Source organism: Phoca vitulina, unplaced genomic scaffold, assembly GCF_004348235.1.
Source record: "Phoca vitulina isolate PV1807 unplaced genomic scaffold, GSC_HSeal_1.0 scaffold58, whole genome shotgun sequence".
Taxonomy (NCBI): domain Eukaryota; kingdom Metazoa; phylum Chordata; class Mammalia; order Carnivora; family Phocidae; genus Phoca; species Phoca vitulina.
This window is the reverse complement of record NW_022589761.1, coordinates 7,734,170-7,751,291: the sequence shown is the minus strand read 5'-3', so window position 1 is coordinate 7,751,291 and position 17,122 is coordinate 7,734,170. Positions and strand designations below refer to the sequence as shown.

The 17,122-nt window shown below is 38.9% G+C and overlaps 1 protein-coding gene across 7 annotated transcripts in view; it reads left to right on the top strand.

The window, feature by feature from the left end:
• ZFP30 (ZFP30 zinc finger protein) overlaps positions 1-17,122 on the top strand; it is a 44,761-nt gene that overhangs the window by 13,380 nt on the left and 14,259 nt on the right. For 3 of the 7 annotated variants that reach the window (XM_032390313.1, XM_032390315.1, XM_032390314.1), the window contains 3 exons: positions 4,079-4,205; positions 4,512-4,607; positions 9,000-11,177. In XM_032390313.1, coding sequence (XP_032246204.1) covers positions 4,079-4,205; positions 4,512-4,607; positions 9,000-10,195 — 1,419 coding nt within the window. In that variant the 3' untranslated portion in view covers positions 10,196-11,177. Of the gene's footprint in view, positions 1-4,078; positions 4,206-4,260; positions 4,608-8,999; positions 11,178-17,122 lie in introns of those variants that run through there. The other 4 variants (XM_032390318.1, XM_032390316.1, XM_032390317.1 and 1 more) reach the window with 2 other exon arrangements.

Here is a 17,122-nt window from a genome sequence, read left to right as displayed (position 1 = left end):
CTTTTAGGGCATCCGTGAACGAAGTTCAGTTTGAAGTTGGACAGGAAGTGTGGGTCATGAGGAATTTCCATATGAATCACCAGTTTTCTTTATCTCAGAAATAAGGATAATCCCTGAAGGGAGATACCTGCATCTCTTTTAGCTGATTACAATAGAATATATCCATTATTTTAATTAATATTCCTATATTGCTGTTTCTTGATTAACCAAAATTTTAGACATTTTGTAGTTATTTTTTTGCAAGGTATATGTGGATTTAGATTTGCTATATCACACTCTACTTCCTTTTCCCACAACAGAGTTATATCACAATTTTGTTTAAATCAGTGCTATTCATATGAGTAGAGCCTTGCAGATATTCTATTCTCTACCAACCCCCTTTAAAAAAACTTTATAATAATAAATTTCAGACATAGGAAAGTAGAGGAGTTATGAACTACCATATACTCACCATTCAGCTTCAAATCTGAGTCAATCTTGTTTCATTTATACTGATACCTGTTTCTTCTTTGCGCACTACCCTGCCCTCACTTCTACACACAGGATTATTTTGAAGCAAATACAAATTGGTATGTATTTCTAAAAGACAAGGATTATTTTTGGAAACAACCATTATGCCATTATTGCCTCTAGAAAAGTTAGAAATAATTTGTTAATATCATCAATATCTAGCCAGTGTTCAAATTTTGAATAATTGTTTATTTGAATTAGAATCCAAATAAGGACTGTGCACTGCAGTTCATTGAGGTCTTTTGAGTCTCTTATTTTGCAGGTACCCCTTCCATCTATTTTCTTTCTGTGTATGTTTTTGTTAGAAAAGAAAAAAAATGGTTCATTTGTCCACTGTTTGGATTTTGCTGATTGCATCTCTGTGGCATCATTTAACTGTTTCCTGAAAATTGGTAGTTAAGTCTAGATGCTTGGTCAGATTCAGTTGAGATTTTTTTTTTTTTTGTCATAAATATGTCACATGTGGTGATATGTGATTCCATCAGAAGACACATTATATCTGGTACTCTTTCTTTTTGTAATGTTATCCACCATCGATGATTACTGTCTAGATTAGAGGTTGCAGAATGATATTTTAATTGTCATTCCTCCTTCATAGATTAGGTGAAATACTCTTTATTTTTTATTTTTATTTTTTTAAGATTTTATTTATTTGAGAGAGAGGGAGTGCTGGGGAGAGAGGCAGAGGGAGAGGGAGAAGCAGATTCCCTGCTGAGCAGGGAGCCCGATGTGAGGCTCGATCCCAGGACCCTGGGATCATGACCTGAGTCAAAGGCAGATGCTTAACCGACAGCCACCCAGGCGCCCCTGAAATACTCTTTATAAAGTAAAACTTCTCATCAACTGTTTGGTTACCCTGAAAGATAGTCTGTCTAGGAAAGAATATTTGAATAATGAGTTGGTTTCTTAGAATCCTAAAAAGGTGACCAGTAGTTTTTTATTCATTGTTGTTAGGAGCTCATGATTTAAACATTTTTTTATCTATAGGTCCATTATACTGGATCCTCAGATTATACCATTTTTAGCCATTGAGAGGCTCTTCAAGTTGGTGCCTGAGTTCATGTAACATGATTCTAATAGTTTTTGATAGCGCTCTTGCTTTCTGATATAACAGAATGTTCAGTCTCATCCTGGCATTTCTGACTCAATCCTGAAATCATCTCTTTCCCCAAAGGATCTTGGTTCCTTTTATTTGAATATAATACTTAGGGACTACAATCTAGACACTAGGGGTACTTATTCCTACTGGATGCATTATTATTTGTAGGCCTTTTCAATAGATAAAGTCAGGAACTTGTTTGTTTTCAATATAAAATAAACTGATTAACCTTTTTGTTCTAGTTAACATACAATGTTATATTCATTTCAGGTGTACAATATAGTGATTCAACAATTCCATATATTACTCAGTGTTCGTCCAAGATAAGTGTACTCTTAATCCCCTTCATTTATTTCACCCATCCCCCCGACCACCTCTGCTCTGGTAACCATCTGTTTTTTCTCTATAGTTAAGAGTCTTTTTTGTTTGTTTGTTTGTTTGTCTCTCTCTTTTTCCTTTGTTGGTTTGTTTTATTTTTTAAATTTGACTTATGAGTGAAATTATATGGTATTTGTCTTTCTCTGACTTGCTTATTTTGCTTAGCATTATACTCTCTAGATCCATCCATGTTGTTGCAGTGGCAAGATTTCATTCTTTTTATGGCTGAATAATATTCCATTGTCTGTATAAATACCACATCTTTATCCATTCACCTATCAGTGGACAGTTAGGTTGCTTCCATAATTTGGGTATTACAAATAATGCTGCTATATAAGCATAGGGGTGCATGTATCCCTTTGAATTAGTATTCAGTAATGCAATTACTGGATCATAGGGTAGTTGTATTTTTAATTTTCTGAGGAACTTCCAAACTGTCTTCCACAGTGGCTGCACCGGTTTGCATTCCTACCAAGTGCAAGAACATTCCTTGTTCTCCACATCCTCACCAACACCTGTTGTTTCTTGGTTGTTCATTTTAGCCGTTCTGACAGGTGTGAGGTGATATCTCATTATGGTTTTGATTTGCATTTCTCTGATGACCAGTGATGTTGAGCATCTTTTCGTGTGTCTGTTGGCCATCTGTATGTCTTCCTCGGAGGAATGTCTGCTCATGTCTTTTGCCCATTTTATAATTGGATTATTTGGTTTTGGGTGTTGAGTTGTATCAGTCCTTTATATATTTTGGAGACTAACCCTTTATCAGATATGTCATTTGCAAATATCTTCTCCCATTCAGTAGGTTGCCTTTTAGTTTTGTTGTTTCCTTTGCTGTGCAGAAACTTTTTATTTTGACGTAGTCCCAATAGTTTATTTTTTCTTTTATTTCCCTCGTCTCAGGAGACATATCTAGAAAGATGATGTTATAGCCGATGTCAGAGAAGTTACTGCCTGTGATCTCTTCTAGGATTTTGATGGTTTTAGGTCTCACGTTTAGGTCTTTAATTCATTTTGAGTTTGTTTTTGTGTATCTTGTAGGAAAGTGGTCCAGTTTCATTCTTTTGCAAGTAGCTGTTGAGTCTTCCCAACACCATTTATTGAAGAGACTGTCTTTTCCCCATTGTATATTCTTTCCTCTTTTGTCAGAGGTTGGCCACATAATTTTGGGTTTATTTCTGGGCTTTCTGTTCTGTTCCGTTGATCTGTGTGTCTATTTTTGTGCCCGTTCCATATTGTTTTGATTATTACAGCTTTATAATTTAACTTGAAGTCTGGAATTGTGATACCTCCAGTTTTTTTTTCCTTTTCAAGATTGCTTTGGCTATTCTGAGCCTTTTCTGGTTCCATACAAACTTTAGGAATGTTTATTTTAGTTCTGTGAAAAATACTGTTGGTATTTTGATAGGGATTACATTAAATCTGTAGATTGCTTTGGATACTGTAGACATTTTTTTAGAAGCTTTTATTTATTTATTTAACAGAGAGAGAGAGACAGCGAGAGAGGGAACACAAGCAGGGGGGTTGGGAGAGGGAGAAGCAGGCCTCCCACTGAGCAGAGAGCCCGATGCGGGGCTCAATCCCAGGACCCTGGGAACATGACCTGAGCTGGAGGCAGCCACTTAACAACTGAGCCACCCAGGCGCCCCTGGATACTATAGACATTTTAACAGTATTTGTTCTTCCAGTCCATGAGCATGGAATGTCTCCATTTATTTATGTTGTCTGCAATTTCTTTCATCAGTGTTTTATAGTTTCCAGAGCATGGGTCTTTCACATCTTTGGTTAAGTTTATTCATAGATTTTCTTTAAGATTTTATTTTTGGGTGTAACCTCTACACCCAACATAGGGCTCAGACTTAAAACCCCAGGATCAAGAGTCACATGCTCTACCAACTGAGCCAGCCAGGCGCCCTCTAGATATGTTATTATAAAATAAACTAATTACTCTTGCATCTATTTTTAAGATCCAAAGGTACTGATTCTGAGTGATACCAATACAGTCCCTCATTTGCTTTACCCCACAATACAAGTGCAATAGTCTCTGAATTACTTCTCTTATTACACAAGTAATACATATGTTTATTGTTTCAGGGATCAGTGGTGTTCAGTGATGTGTCTATAGACTTCTCCCAGGAGGAGTGGGAGTGCCTGGACCCTGGTCAGAGGGCCTTGTACAGGGATGTGATGTTGGAGACCTACAGCAATCTGCTGTCAATGGGTAAGGGCTTCTATACCAGTAATTTAGAGTTCTTCTTGGAATGTTTCTTCCACAGTGAATTTCCCAGCTGCTTTTCGAGTTACCGGCTGAATTTCTGCTCCCTATTCCCAAATAAGTGGTTTGAGCTGCAATGAAAAGGAAGAGTTGGAAATGGGCAACTCCAGTGACTGTGGCAGAAGCTTCATCCTCTTTCTTTGGCTGTTCCTGTAGTGGCGTCTCCTCTTTTGTCATCAAGGGACTGGATCTGATTTCTGGATCTGGTTTACCCACAGCGTAACCATGTCCCATGTCTTTTCTTGTGAGCAGGACTTTACATTCCTAAGCCTCAAGTTATCTCCTTATTGGAACAAGGAAAAGAGCCCTGGATGGTTGGCAGAGAGCTGACAAGAGGCCTGTGTTCAGGTGAGTGAGAAATGATTGGGCAGGAGCAAGGCATTACAGGTAAACTCAGCACCTTTGAGATGTTATCTAGGCTTGTTGGAAAAACCAAGTCCTCTTAGCGTGAGTTTACAAACGACCTGTTTCATTCCTTCTCTCACTTACTACTCTTTCTGCTACTCTTCTCCAACAACCCTCATAATTTCAAGTAGGGTGAGCCCTTCACTTCCCCTCCAATAAAACTTTTTTACCCATATTTTAGATTTAGTTCCTTGTTGGCTGTTCTTCCTCTTAAATGTTTTCGGTGTGTGCATGCATGCATGTATGTATGCACAGCCCCTCCTCCAAGTACTGGTCTTCATGAATATTACTTGCCAGTGACTTGTTTTATCAGTTTGTTGTGCATTATTTCTTTACCCAGTGTTTTTCATTTACTGATTTGTGCAAGAGAGCCTGCCAGGTGCTGTCGTTTGCTAATCATGTCACCTATTAAGAACTTGGGAGTCAGGGGCGCCTGGGTGGCTCAGTCATTAAGCGTCTGCCTTCGGCTCGGATCATGATCCCAGGGTCCTGGGATTGAGCCCCGCATCAGGCTCCCTGCTCCGCGGGAAGCCTGCTTCTCCCTCTCCCACTCCCCCTGCTTGTGTTCCTTCTCTCGCTTTGTCTCTCTCTGTCAAATGAATAAATAAAATCTTAAAAAAAAAAAAAGAACTTGGAAGTCAAAAAGTAGTGTTAAAATATATCCATGAATAATTTCCACAAAGTAGAATCTAGTAAGGAGAATCAGGGGGCTTAGCAGAAAGTCAGTGGCTAAATATGCAGAAGTGGAAAATCCATACTGAATAGTTGGGAGTTTTGCAAGTGATTGCAGTCACCTTCTATGATGACAATGTTGGGGAAAATGAAAAAGCCTATAATGGAAAGGAAGAGGTGTCAGAGGAGGCGAGATTTAGGATAAAGTGTTTACCTTATCCTAAATGCTCCAGAAGAGCATTACTGTATAGTAAGTATTAGTCCCAGTGGGACCAATGCTGGGAGTACAGCATTGAATAAAACATTCAGAGTTTTGCTCTTCTGGAGCCTATGTTCTAGAAGGTGAGAGAGAAAAAATAGATATGTTTATAATGTCAGATGGTGGTAAGTGATGTGAAGGGAGGTTAGAGAAGGCCTCTTTGATGAGGTGATAATTTAACCGAAACCTGAGGGAAGCGAGGGAACAAGTGTTGTAAATATCTGGTAGAAGAGATTCAGGCAGAAGGAAAGGAAGAACAAAGTCCCTGAATTAGGAGCTTTTTGGCATCTACCATTGTGGTTGGAACAGAAGAAGCAAAGAGGGACTTGTGGGAAAGGAGATCAGCAAAGTAGCAGGATGCACGTGTGTTTGTGTGCTAGGTGCACGTGAGAGGTGGGGTGTGCATGCAGATGATTTGGGGCCTTGGGGGCCTTGGTATGGGCTTTGAATTCTATTCTGAATGAGGTGATTTGAGTGGAGGAGTGACATCATGTTTTTAAGGAGGTTGCTAATTTTGGATTCTTTGGAATAAAATTTAGGGAGTCCATGAGCTTGAAAGAGAAGGAAAAAATACTTTATATTTAACTAACCTCGAATTGAAAATTGCATATCTTCCTACTGTGGTGTATGGAACAAACCATAGCAGTATTGTATAGTTCCTGTGACTTTGACATGAATGGAAATCACAGATATTTTCATATCATCTTACGGTTAATGTAGACATAATGAAAAATTATTTGTGCTCATCAGTATTTCAGAATTACTATAGTACTAGGCTCAGTATTAGGTCTTACTATTTAATGTATTAAGAAAACTCCAGGAGCGCCCCGGTGGCTCAGTCGGTTGTGTCTGCCTTCGGCTCAGGTCATGAATCCAGGGTCCTGGGATTGAGGCCCACATCGGCCTCCCCAGTCAGTGGGGAGGCTGCTTCTCCCTCTCCCTTTGCCCCCCCCCCCACTCGTGCTCTCTCTCTCAAATAAATGAATAAAATCTTAAAAAAAAAAAGAAAAGAAAACTCCAAGTGGAGGGAAGAACCCCTGCGAAGGCCCTTCTAGGAGGGGAAAGCTTGGTGTGTTTGAAGAACTGAAAGAAAGGGAGGGTTACTGGGCTGGTGAGCAAGCAAGCGTGGAGTGTGAGTCAGGATTGGAGATCAGTTGGTCTTTGCCAGTGAGTGTGAGGAGTTTGGTTTCAAGCAGTGGAAGGCCAGGCCACATTAATTTTGGTTGCTGAATAGATTAAAGAGTGTGAGAACTTGGTGGGGAGATGGGTTGGGAGGCTACCTCAGTGGCCTGAGTAAGAGATGATTCTGGTTTGGAAGAGAGGCCATTGGCAGTGGACATAGAAGTGGATAGTTTTTTTAAAAGTTACTTAGGAGCTTAACTCTCTGGAAATTGCTGAAATATTCTATGGGGAGAGGAGAAAAAAGATTATGCTAGAAAGAATTCCTTGTTCCTGGCTTGAGTTGTTCCAGTAGGCTCCATTTTGATGTCTTCAAACCATTTAATTTGCCTAAAATCCCCATTTTTGGTAAGAAATTCTTTCGTAATAATAGCTATCAAATACTGAACACTTGACTCAAAGACATTTACAGGCATTATTCCTTTCCCTCCCAGGAATCATGAGGTAAAGATGATCTCCCTTTTGCAGATGAGGAAATGAGGACTTAGGTTAAATAATTGCCCAGGAACATACAGTGAGTGACTGTGAGTTGGAATTCCACTCTCTCAGCTTGCTTCCACTTGTCATTTTTCCATGACAGTACTTTCCACTGTGTCTTATTTTCTTCCTGTTTGCCTTAAACGTTAGCTGCCTCCTTTTCAGCCACTGCAGTGGTACATGAATAAGTCTCTTCTCCCAAGATCAGCATCACAAAATTCCAAGGCAAACAGTATTTTGACTGAATCACCAGAACAGAACATATTCTGAGTCTTCCCTATCTACTACTCACATCAATTTAGTTCAATACCTTAGACTGACTCTAGGCTCTGGCCCCTTGTGGCTAGCCCTCTGTAATCTCTTTCAAATTTCCGCCAGTCTATCCTTACTTTGGAACCTATTCAGTTTCCATCACAACTGGGAGTGCTGCAGTTCTGACCCTAACTGCCCAGAGTTAGCATAGACCCTACGGATTAATAGCAGAGTTGTACGCAAGACTGCCCTCGCTTTATTTTATTTTACTTTTTTAAAGATTTTATATATTTATTTGAGAGAGAGAGAGCAAGCAAGAGTGGGGGGAGAGGGAGAAGCAGACTCCCCACTGAGTTCGATCCCAGGACCCTGGGATCATGACCTGGGCCAAAGGCAGATGCTTCACTGACTGAGCCACCCAGGCGCCCCTGCCCTCACTTTTAGATGCCAGCTGCAAGTCTCAGAGTTCTTAGACACTTACACTTCTGAGCAACTGGCTATAAATTTGGGGATTTCCACAGCTCCTGCAAGTTCAATAATTTGCTGGAATGATTCACAGAACTCTAGAAAGCTTTTTACTTATAGTTGCAGTTTTACTCTGAAGGATACATTTTAGGGCAAGGTCTAGTAGGCTTCTGGATACAGAGGTTCCACACCCTCTCCCAAAGTGTGTCACCTACCTGGCACATCAAGTGTGTTCACCAACCAGAAAGGTCCACTGAGCTTTGGTGTACAGAGTTTTTATTGGGATTTACTCACACTGGCATGATTGAGTGAGTCATTGGCCACTCAATCTCTGGCTCTTCTCTCCTCCCCAGAAGGCCAGTAGCTGAAGGTCCCAACCCTCTAATAACATGCTAGGTCTTTCTGGTGACCAGTCCCCATCCTGCAGCTATCTAGGGATCTGCTGTGAATCACCTCATTGGCATAGCAAAAAACATTCCTATCACTCAGGGAGTTCCAAGGGTTTTTGAAGCTCTGTGTTAGAAACCAAGGACAAAGACCAAATTTATTCTTTATCATACTACAGAGCCCAGAAATCTTCCCCATGTGCATTTGTTCCTCTCCAGAAACCTTTAATGGAGGTCAGCAAATTATCCACTTTTTGTGATACGTATAGTATGATGGTTTCTTACGTGTTCATACATGCATGCTTATATAGATGTATATAGGACTTGTCATCTTTTCATATGCCCAGTAGTGTGTATTTACCATCCTTTCCTTATGATTCTGATCCCCATCAATATTTGAGAATCGTTGTGGTTTCCTTTTTCTGTAGTCTCCTCCCTCACATTCTGCATTATATCTCATTAATTTCAGTGCAGTTTTGGGGTCTATTTTCAGGCTAAACAGATATACTTGAGAACTGTATGTCATTTACCACCAGATACTCTTTTCACTTTAATTTTTCCATTTCTATTATAAAAGTTTAAGTTTTCATAAATGGGTGGTGGGAGTGGGGTGGTAAGAATATTTAACATTTCATTTTCTTTCAGATCTGGAATCAATGTGTGAAACCAAGTTACTGTCTCTGAAGAAGGAAGTTTATGAAATAGAATCTTGCCAGAGGGAGATAATGGGGCTTACAAAGCATGGCCTTGAGTACTCCAGTTTTAGAGACATTTTGGAATATAGAAACCACTTTGAAAAACAACTGGGATATCAAAGTGGGCATTTCAGCCAAGAAATATTCACTCATGAATACATGCCCACATTTATTCAACAGACATTCTTTACTCTACAGCAAATAATTAACAATGAAGAGAAACCCTATGAATGTAAGAAATGTGGAAAGGTTTTTAGTCAGAATTCACAGTTTATTCAACACCAGAGAATTCATATTGGTGAAAAATCTTACGAATGTAAGGAGTGTGGGAAATTCTTTAGCTGTGGCTCCCATGTTACTCGACATCTGAAAATTCATACTGGTGAAAAACCCTTTGAATGTAAGGAATGTGGCAAGGCTTTCAGTTGTAGCTCATACCTTTCTCAGCATCAGAGAATTCATACTGGTAAGAAGCCCTATGAATGTAAGGAATGTGGGAAGGCCTTTAGCTATTGCTCAAATCTTATTGACCATCAGAGAATTCACACTGGTGAAAAACCCTATGAATGTAAAGTATGTGGGAAAGCCTTTACTAAGAGCTCACAACTTTTTCAACATGTCAGAATTCATACAGGTGAGAAACCCTATGAATGTAAAGAATGTGGCAAAGCTTTTACTCAGAGCTCAAAGCTTGTTCAGCATCAGAGAATTCATACTGGTGAAAAACCCTATGAGTGCAAGGAATGTGGGAAGGCCTTTAGTAGTGGCTCGGCGCTTACTAATCATCAGAGAATTCACACTGGGGAGAAACCCTATGATTGTAAGGAATGTGGGAAAGCTTTTACTCAGAGCTCACAACTTCGTCAACATCAGAGAATTCATGCTGGTGAGAAACCCTTTGAATGTCTTGAATGTGGGAAGGCCTTTACTCAGAACTCACAACTTTTTCAACATCAGAGAATACATACAGATGAAAAACCGTATGAATGTAGTGAATGTGGAAAGGCCTTTAATAAATGCTCAAACCTTACGCGACATCTGAGAATTCATACTGGTGAAAAGCCCTATAACTGTAAGGAATGCGGGAAGGCATTTAGTAGTGGCTCAGATCTCATTCGTCACCAGGGAATTCACACTGATGAGTAACAAAAGTTAAAGCTCCTGTTACCTTCCTAATATTTTAAACAAAAAAAATTCACGTTTGATAGTTCGCTTTCACTATTTTTTGTTTTTAAATTTTATTTTATATTTCTTTTTAATTCAAATGTTTTTCACTCTAAGTTATGAATTAAGATTCTAAATTGACATTTACCCATCCCCGTTCCCCAATCTTGTACTAAGGGCAGTTCAATAATTCTTTTCTTGCCTATTATTTCATTCTACCTTCTTGGTGAGACATTATATTCTTGTTTATGTTTGCTTGTATTTTTTTCTTCTCTGATCTATGTATTTGTGCTTACACCAGTATCACACTGTTTAAAATTGTGTGATTTTGTATTTTTTAATTGTAGAATTATAACCTTGTTTTTGAAGTCAGTATTAATCTTGTGTTTCATTTCACAAATTTGTATTTTCTTACATAAAACAGAAAATCAGAAAACCAGCAACTAAAAACCAAGATTAACAGTAATCATAGCAACTATCAATGACTACTCTTAAGTTGATAGAGCAAACCTCCCAGACTTTGTTTTTAAAGTCATGGTATGCATGCATGTTATCCCTTCACCTGTTTTGGTCATGCCAAAAAATATGGTTGCCATTTCAATAAATACAGATTTTTAAAATGAGTTATATATACTTAATGATTTTTCAAAACGACTTTATTACTCATGTCCTGTTTGCATCTAAACATTTGCAGTTATGAAAGAAATATGCCCTGATTACTATGACCCCAAATTTATCTTTGAATGTTTGTTTCTTTCTTTGAAAACATCTATTTATTGCTGAAATTATGCACATTTTCTCCCTGTAAACTGTTTTGTTCCTTTTTATCCACCCCCATCTCGTACTAGAAAGATAATGAACCACTGTTATCAAAGTGTTGTTTATCCTTCTAGTTTTGTTTTGTTTTTATTTTTTACTCTTATATGTTAGTGGCAATTTATTTCTTATATATTATTAAAGATAATCATGCTGTATGTATTCATTTGTTGTGAGGATTCAATGAATTAATAAATGTAAAGTGCTTAGAACTATTCCTGTTACATAGTAAATGTTTAGTAAAAGTTGTCCACTATTATCATTGATACTCATTTTCATAGTTATCTTCATTATTATTTGTGGAAAGGATTTTTTTTTAAGTTTATTTAAGTAATCTCTGTACCCAATGTGGGGCTTGAACTCATGACCCTAAAATCAAGAGACACACACTCTTCCGACTGAGCCAGCCAGGCGCTCCTATTTGTGGAAAGGATTTTAGCCATGTTGCTTACCTTTGTCTAAATCAAAGAATTCCTAATGAAAAAAAAGAGAGAAATGAACGTAATTAGTATAGGAAAGCTTTTCTTTTTTTAAGATTTTTATTTTAATTATTTGAGAGAGAGAGCACAAGCAGGGTGAGGGGCAGAGGGAGAAGCAGGCTCCCTGCTGAGCAGGGAGCCCGATGTGGGGCTCAATCCTGGGACTCCAGGATCATGACCTGAGCTGAAGGCAACCTTTTTAACCGACTGAGCCACCCAGGCGCCCCTAGGAAAGCTTTTCTCATCACTCATTATTCATCATGGAATTTTAAGAGGAAAAAAAAGAATTTGTGAATAGTCTTTCTTCAGACTTCATCTTCTATGCTTGCACAAAAGATTAATGCCAGTCTGAAACCCTGTGGATATAATGATGAGTAGTTGAAAGCACAGCTGTCAAAAAATAGGAAGAGATAAGAATATTTTTCCTAATAATTAGTTCCCCGCCCCTGCCAAAAACAGAAAATATAGAGGCCACAGTGTTTGACCAGAATGGAGAAAACAGTAACAATAGATAGCCATCAAATATCTAAAATTTAAGTCCGTGCTCCCTATTGATTAACATGGGTCAGGGAACTAAGTCCTTAATATACATATTATTTAAATGTGAATGAAAACACAATTGAAAAACCTGTGAATGGCAGGTTGTATTGGAAGTTTTATAAACCAGTTTGCATGTATATATTAAAATACTAGACAGGTCATTAATAAACTCAATATAGAACTCAAGGAGCTTAAATAAGCAAAAATAAGCCTAAAATGTGGGTAGAGAAAGTCATTATTATACAGAAATAAATGAAAAAAGTAAACAAACTGAAATAGAAAATTTGATTATTTGACAGAAAAAAAAGTAGACACACCTTAGTCATTTGTTTGGGGAAGTAAGGATGATAGATGAACAGGATTGTGAAATTGAAACAACTACATATGTAATTAAAAGGATTTTATCTTTTTGGTTAATGACAGTGTTCTGAGATTTGTGGTGTAGATTGCACAACTTTGTGAATATGTACTAAAAACCACTGAACAGTATACTTTAAAAGGGTGAATATAATAGTATATGAATTTTATCACAATTAAAAAAACAAAACTACTATAGGTATTTTTATACCATATCTGAAAATCTGGACAAAGTATGGGATTTTTATTTTATTTATTTATTTATTTATTTATTTATTTATTTATTTGAGAGAGAGAGAGACACAGTGAGAGAGTGAACACAAGCAGGGGGAGTGGGAGAGGGAGAAGCAGGCTTCCCGCCGAGCAGGAAGCCTGATGGGGGGCTCCATCCCAGGACCCTGGGATCATGACCTGAGCCTAAGGCAGACGCTTAATGACTGAGCCACCCAGGTGCCCCACATATGGGATTTTTATAAAGAAATTGAACTGACACAGAATTGACTACAGCAGAGGTGTAAAATCTTAATAGATTCCCCTCCAAAAGGAACATTTTTAAATTACACTAAAATTACTTCAAATGCCACACAGCTATATTAAGGGAGACACCAAATTATATATATTTAATAGATGAAATCTATGAAATGTTTTAGGAACTCTTTCAGGACACAGACTGAGACAGCAACTTATCTATTTCTATGAATTTATAATCCTAATGTTAACCAGTATTTCTTTTTAAAGATTTTATTTATTTTTTGACAGAGAGAGACACAGCGAGAGAGGGAACACAAGCAGAGGGAGTGGGAGAGGGAGAGCAGGCTTCCCGTGCAGCGGGGAGCCCGATGCTGGGCCCGATCCCAGGACCCTGGGATCATGACCCGAGCCGAAGGCAGATGCTTAACGACTGAGCCACCCAGGCGCCCCTATAATCCTAATGTTAAAACTTGCTAAAAGAACACAAAAAGATAATATGCCCAGAATTGGTTATGAAAACATGCAATGTTATAAATGCGCACATCAAATCTAGTCATCTATTGAAAGAAAATAAATACCTGTCACAATCTGGATTTAGGAACAAAATGTTTCTGATAAACCCTTATCCAAACTTGCTATTTGCTTTCTGAAACGAAAATCAAATTGATTTAGATAACATCGTATCCCTTAGTATCAGAAGCTCAGGAACCAAATGGATTGGGACAGCAAGGAATTCTTGGAATACAACACAAGATAACTGACATGGAATTTCTAGAGTTCAAATAACTAAAGCACTATAAGTGAAAATATACTATCAAGCCCCAATGCCTTCTAAATGCACAATTCTTTTTTTTTTTTTTTTTTAGATTTTTTTTTTTTTATTTTTTATTTATTTATTTGAGACAGAGAGAATGAGAGAGAGAGAGCACATCAGAGGGGGGAGGGTCAGAGGGAGAAGCAGACTCCCCGCCGAGCAGGAAGCCCGATGCGGGACTCGATCCCGGGACTCCAGGACCATGACCCGAGCCGAAGGCAGTCGCTTAACCAACTGAGCCACCCAGGCGCCCTCTAAATGCACAATTCTTGTTCTTAGCGGTATTTGACAGAATGGGATTTATTTTGTAAATAAAAAGAGTTATCCTACCTGCTGCAAAAGCACTGCATTCATCCATTTATATCCTGTCTACTTCTCACTTGAAGAGTCTTTAAAACAAAGGTAATGAATGCAATTACTGCCATGCATATTAGTATAAGGGTGTAGGGGGAGGTGGGAAGGAGCTTATCCACAGAATTTCAACTTTGATTGCAATTAGAGCGTAGACGAATATGAAAACCTTCACTGCCATGACTGCAAGAAAAACCTTGACAAGATAAAAATCATACTTTTATATGGGACTATCTAAGAGTGGTGGAGACGAAGCATTGAACTGAATTTCTGACGGAAATAACCCCCTTTTAAGTGAACAGATTGCTGTGTGACTTTCCATACCTAAGTGCAGTGCATGTTATAGCGATGAGGATGAAGGAATATAGATGAAGAGACCATGGAGATAAAGAGAAATGAGAGCCTACAATGATACTTAGGACTTTTCTGGATGGATTAAAATCTGAAAAGCCCTGAATGCCAAAGATTTAAACAATACTCTCAACCAACTTTACCTACTTGATATTTATTTAATGATACTCTCTGTACACTCTCTACCACAGAATATACTTGCTTGTCTATTATATAGGAAACACTACAATAGACCACATGCTGAATCATAAAATAAGATTCAGTAACTATCAACAGACTTACATCATACAGATTACGTTCTTTAATAAAGAACTAAACGCAGCTCAATGATTAAAGATTATATAGAAAATCCTGTTTTCTTCCAGATGCTTGATAGTCTTAGCTTTTAACTTAGGTATGTGATTCACCTAGAATTAATATTTGTGTATGGGATAAAGTACAGGTTGAGGTTTCTGTTTTGTTTTTTTGATTCTGTGTGTGTGTGTGTGTGTGTGTGTTCCCCTCACACAGATACTCAGTTGCTCCAGTACTTTTTGTTAAAAAAAGACTTTCATCTCCAATAGGTGCTTTGGCACTTTTATAAAAAAAAAAATCAATTGACCATGTGGTGCCTGGGTGGCTCAGTCGGTTAAGCATCTGCCTCCGGGTCAGGTCATGATCCCGGGGTCCTGGGTTCAAGTCGCACATCTTTCTTCCTGTTTAGTGGGGAGTCTACTTCTCCCTTTCCCTCTACTGCTCTCTCTCTGTGTCAAATAAGTAAAATCTTTTTTTTTTTTTTAAAGATTTTATTTATTTATTTGAGAGAGAGAGAATGAGAGACAGAGAGCATGAGAGGGGGGAGGGTCAGAGGGAGAAGCAGACTCCCTGCTGAGCAGGGAGCCCGATGCGGGACTCGATCCCAGGACTCCAGGATCATGACCTGAGCCGAAGGCAGTTGCTTAACCAACTGAGCCACCCAGGCGCCCCTCAAATAAGTAAAATCTTTCAAAAAAAATCAATTGACCATAAATAAAGCAACACTTTATATGAGCAATGTACAATTGTAAAATGAAACAAAAATACAGTTTATAGTAATAGCAAAGAGGGGCGCCTGGGTGGCTCAGTCGTTAAGCGTCTGCCTTCGGCTCAGGTCATGATCCCAGGGTCATTGGATCGAGCCCCGCATCGGGCTCCCTGCTCAGCGGGAAGCCTGCTTCTCCCTCTCCCACTCCCCCTGCTTGTGTTTCCTCTCTCGCTGTGTCTCTCTCTGTCAAATAAATAAATAAAATCTTAAAAAAAAAAAAATAATATCAAAGAATACAAAATACTTAGGAGTAGTGTAATAAAAGATATGAAAGACCTTTATATGGAAAACTGCAAAACATTGCTGAGAGAAGTTAGACAAGATTTAAATAAATGGAGATACCATGGCTGTGGGTTGGAAACTCGGTATCTTTAGTCAATCTTCCCCAAAGTATCTACAGATTCAGTGCCACCCCAGTCAAAATACCAGCACTTTTTTTTTATTTTTAATTGGTAAAATTATTCTAAAATTTGTACTGTAGTCCTCCCCCGGCCCCACTGCCTTATCTTCAAGGGATATGGTTCCAAGACCCTCAGTGAATGCCTGAAACTGCAGCTAGTACAGAACCGGATTTTTCCTGCTTCTCCCTCTCCCACTCCCCGTGCTTGTGTTCCTGCTCTCGCGCACTCTCTCTGTCAAATAAATAAATAAAATCTTCAAAACAAAACAAAACAAAAAAAGAACTGGATTTTTTTTCTGTTCTCTCCTTATTAAGTCAAGAACTTGCACCTTTTCACTTAAAGGAAGTACTTTACAGCTTTTCGTTGACATATCCAAATTGCCAGCACCACTACTCTCGTGCTTTGGGGCTATTAGGTAAAATACGGCTCACTTGAGCACAGGTGCTATGATACCGTAACAGCTGATCCGAGAACCTGGACAGCTAAGTGACTAACAGGCGGGTGGCATAGGCAGTGTGGATACACTAGACAAAGGGACACGTCCTGAGTGGGACTTCATCACACTACACAGAACGGCTCACGAGTTAAAACTTACGAAGTGTTTACTTCTGGAATTTTACAGTTGCTATTTCTGGACTGTGGTCTGACCGTGGGTAACTGAAACCCGGAAAGGGAAACCGTGGATAAGGGGGGAGCTACTGTCTAGAAACCCAAAGACCTAGAATAGTTAAAAATCAGTATTGAAAAGGAACCAATTGGAGGACTTGTGGCATCTGAGTTCAAGCCTCGCTATAAAGCTCTGATAGGCCGGGGCGCCTGGGTGGCTCAGTCGTTAAGCGTTTGCCTTCGGCTCAGGTCATGATCCCAGGGTCCTGGGATCGAGCCCCGCATCGGGCTCCCTGCTCCTCGGGAAGCCTGCTTCTCCCTCTCCCACTCCCCCTGCTTGTGTTCCCTCTCTCGCTGTCTTTCTCCCTGTCAAATAAATAAAAAAATCTTAAAAAAAAAAAAAAGCTCTGATAGGCCGATAAGGACGGTAGTATTTGTCTAAGGATAGACAAACAGGTCAATGCAGTAGAATAGAGTCCAGAAATAGAAAACAGTAAGCCTCAGAGTTCAACTTGTATATTCCAGTGTGTCACAAATTAGTTTGACCGTGAAAACCGTTTTCCTCTTCATGGTCATTAACATTTGTGAGAAATAAACACATCTGGGAAATAGTTACTTGACCAAAGCACATGATAGAAGGATAAAGTTTAGGAGATTACT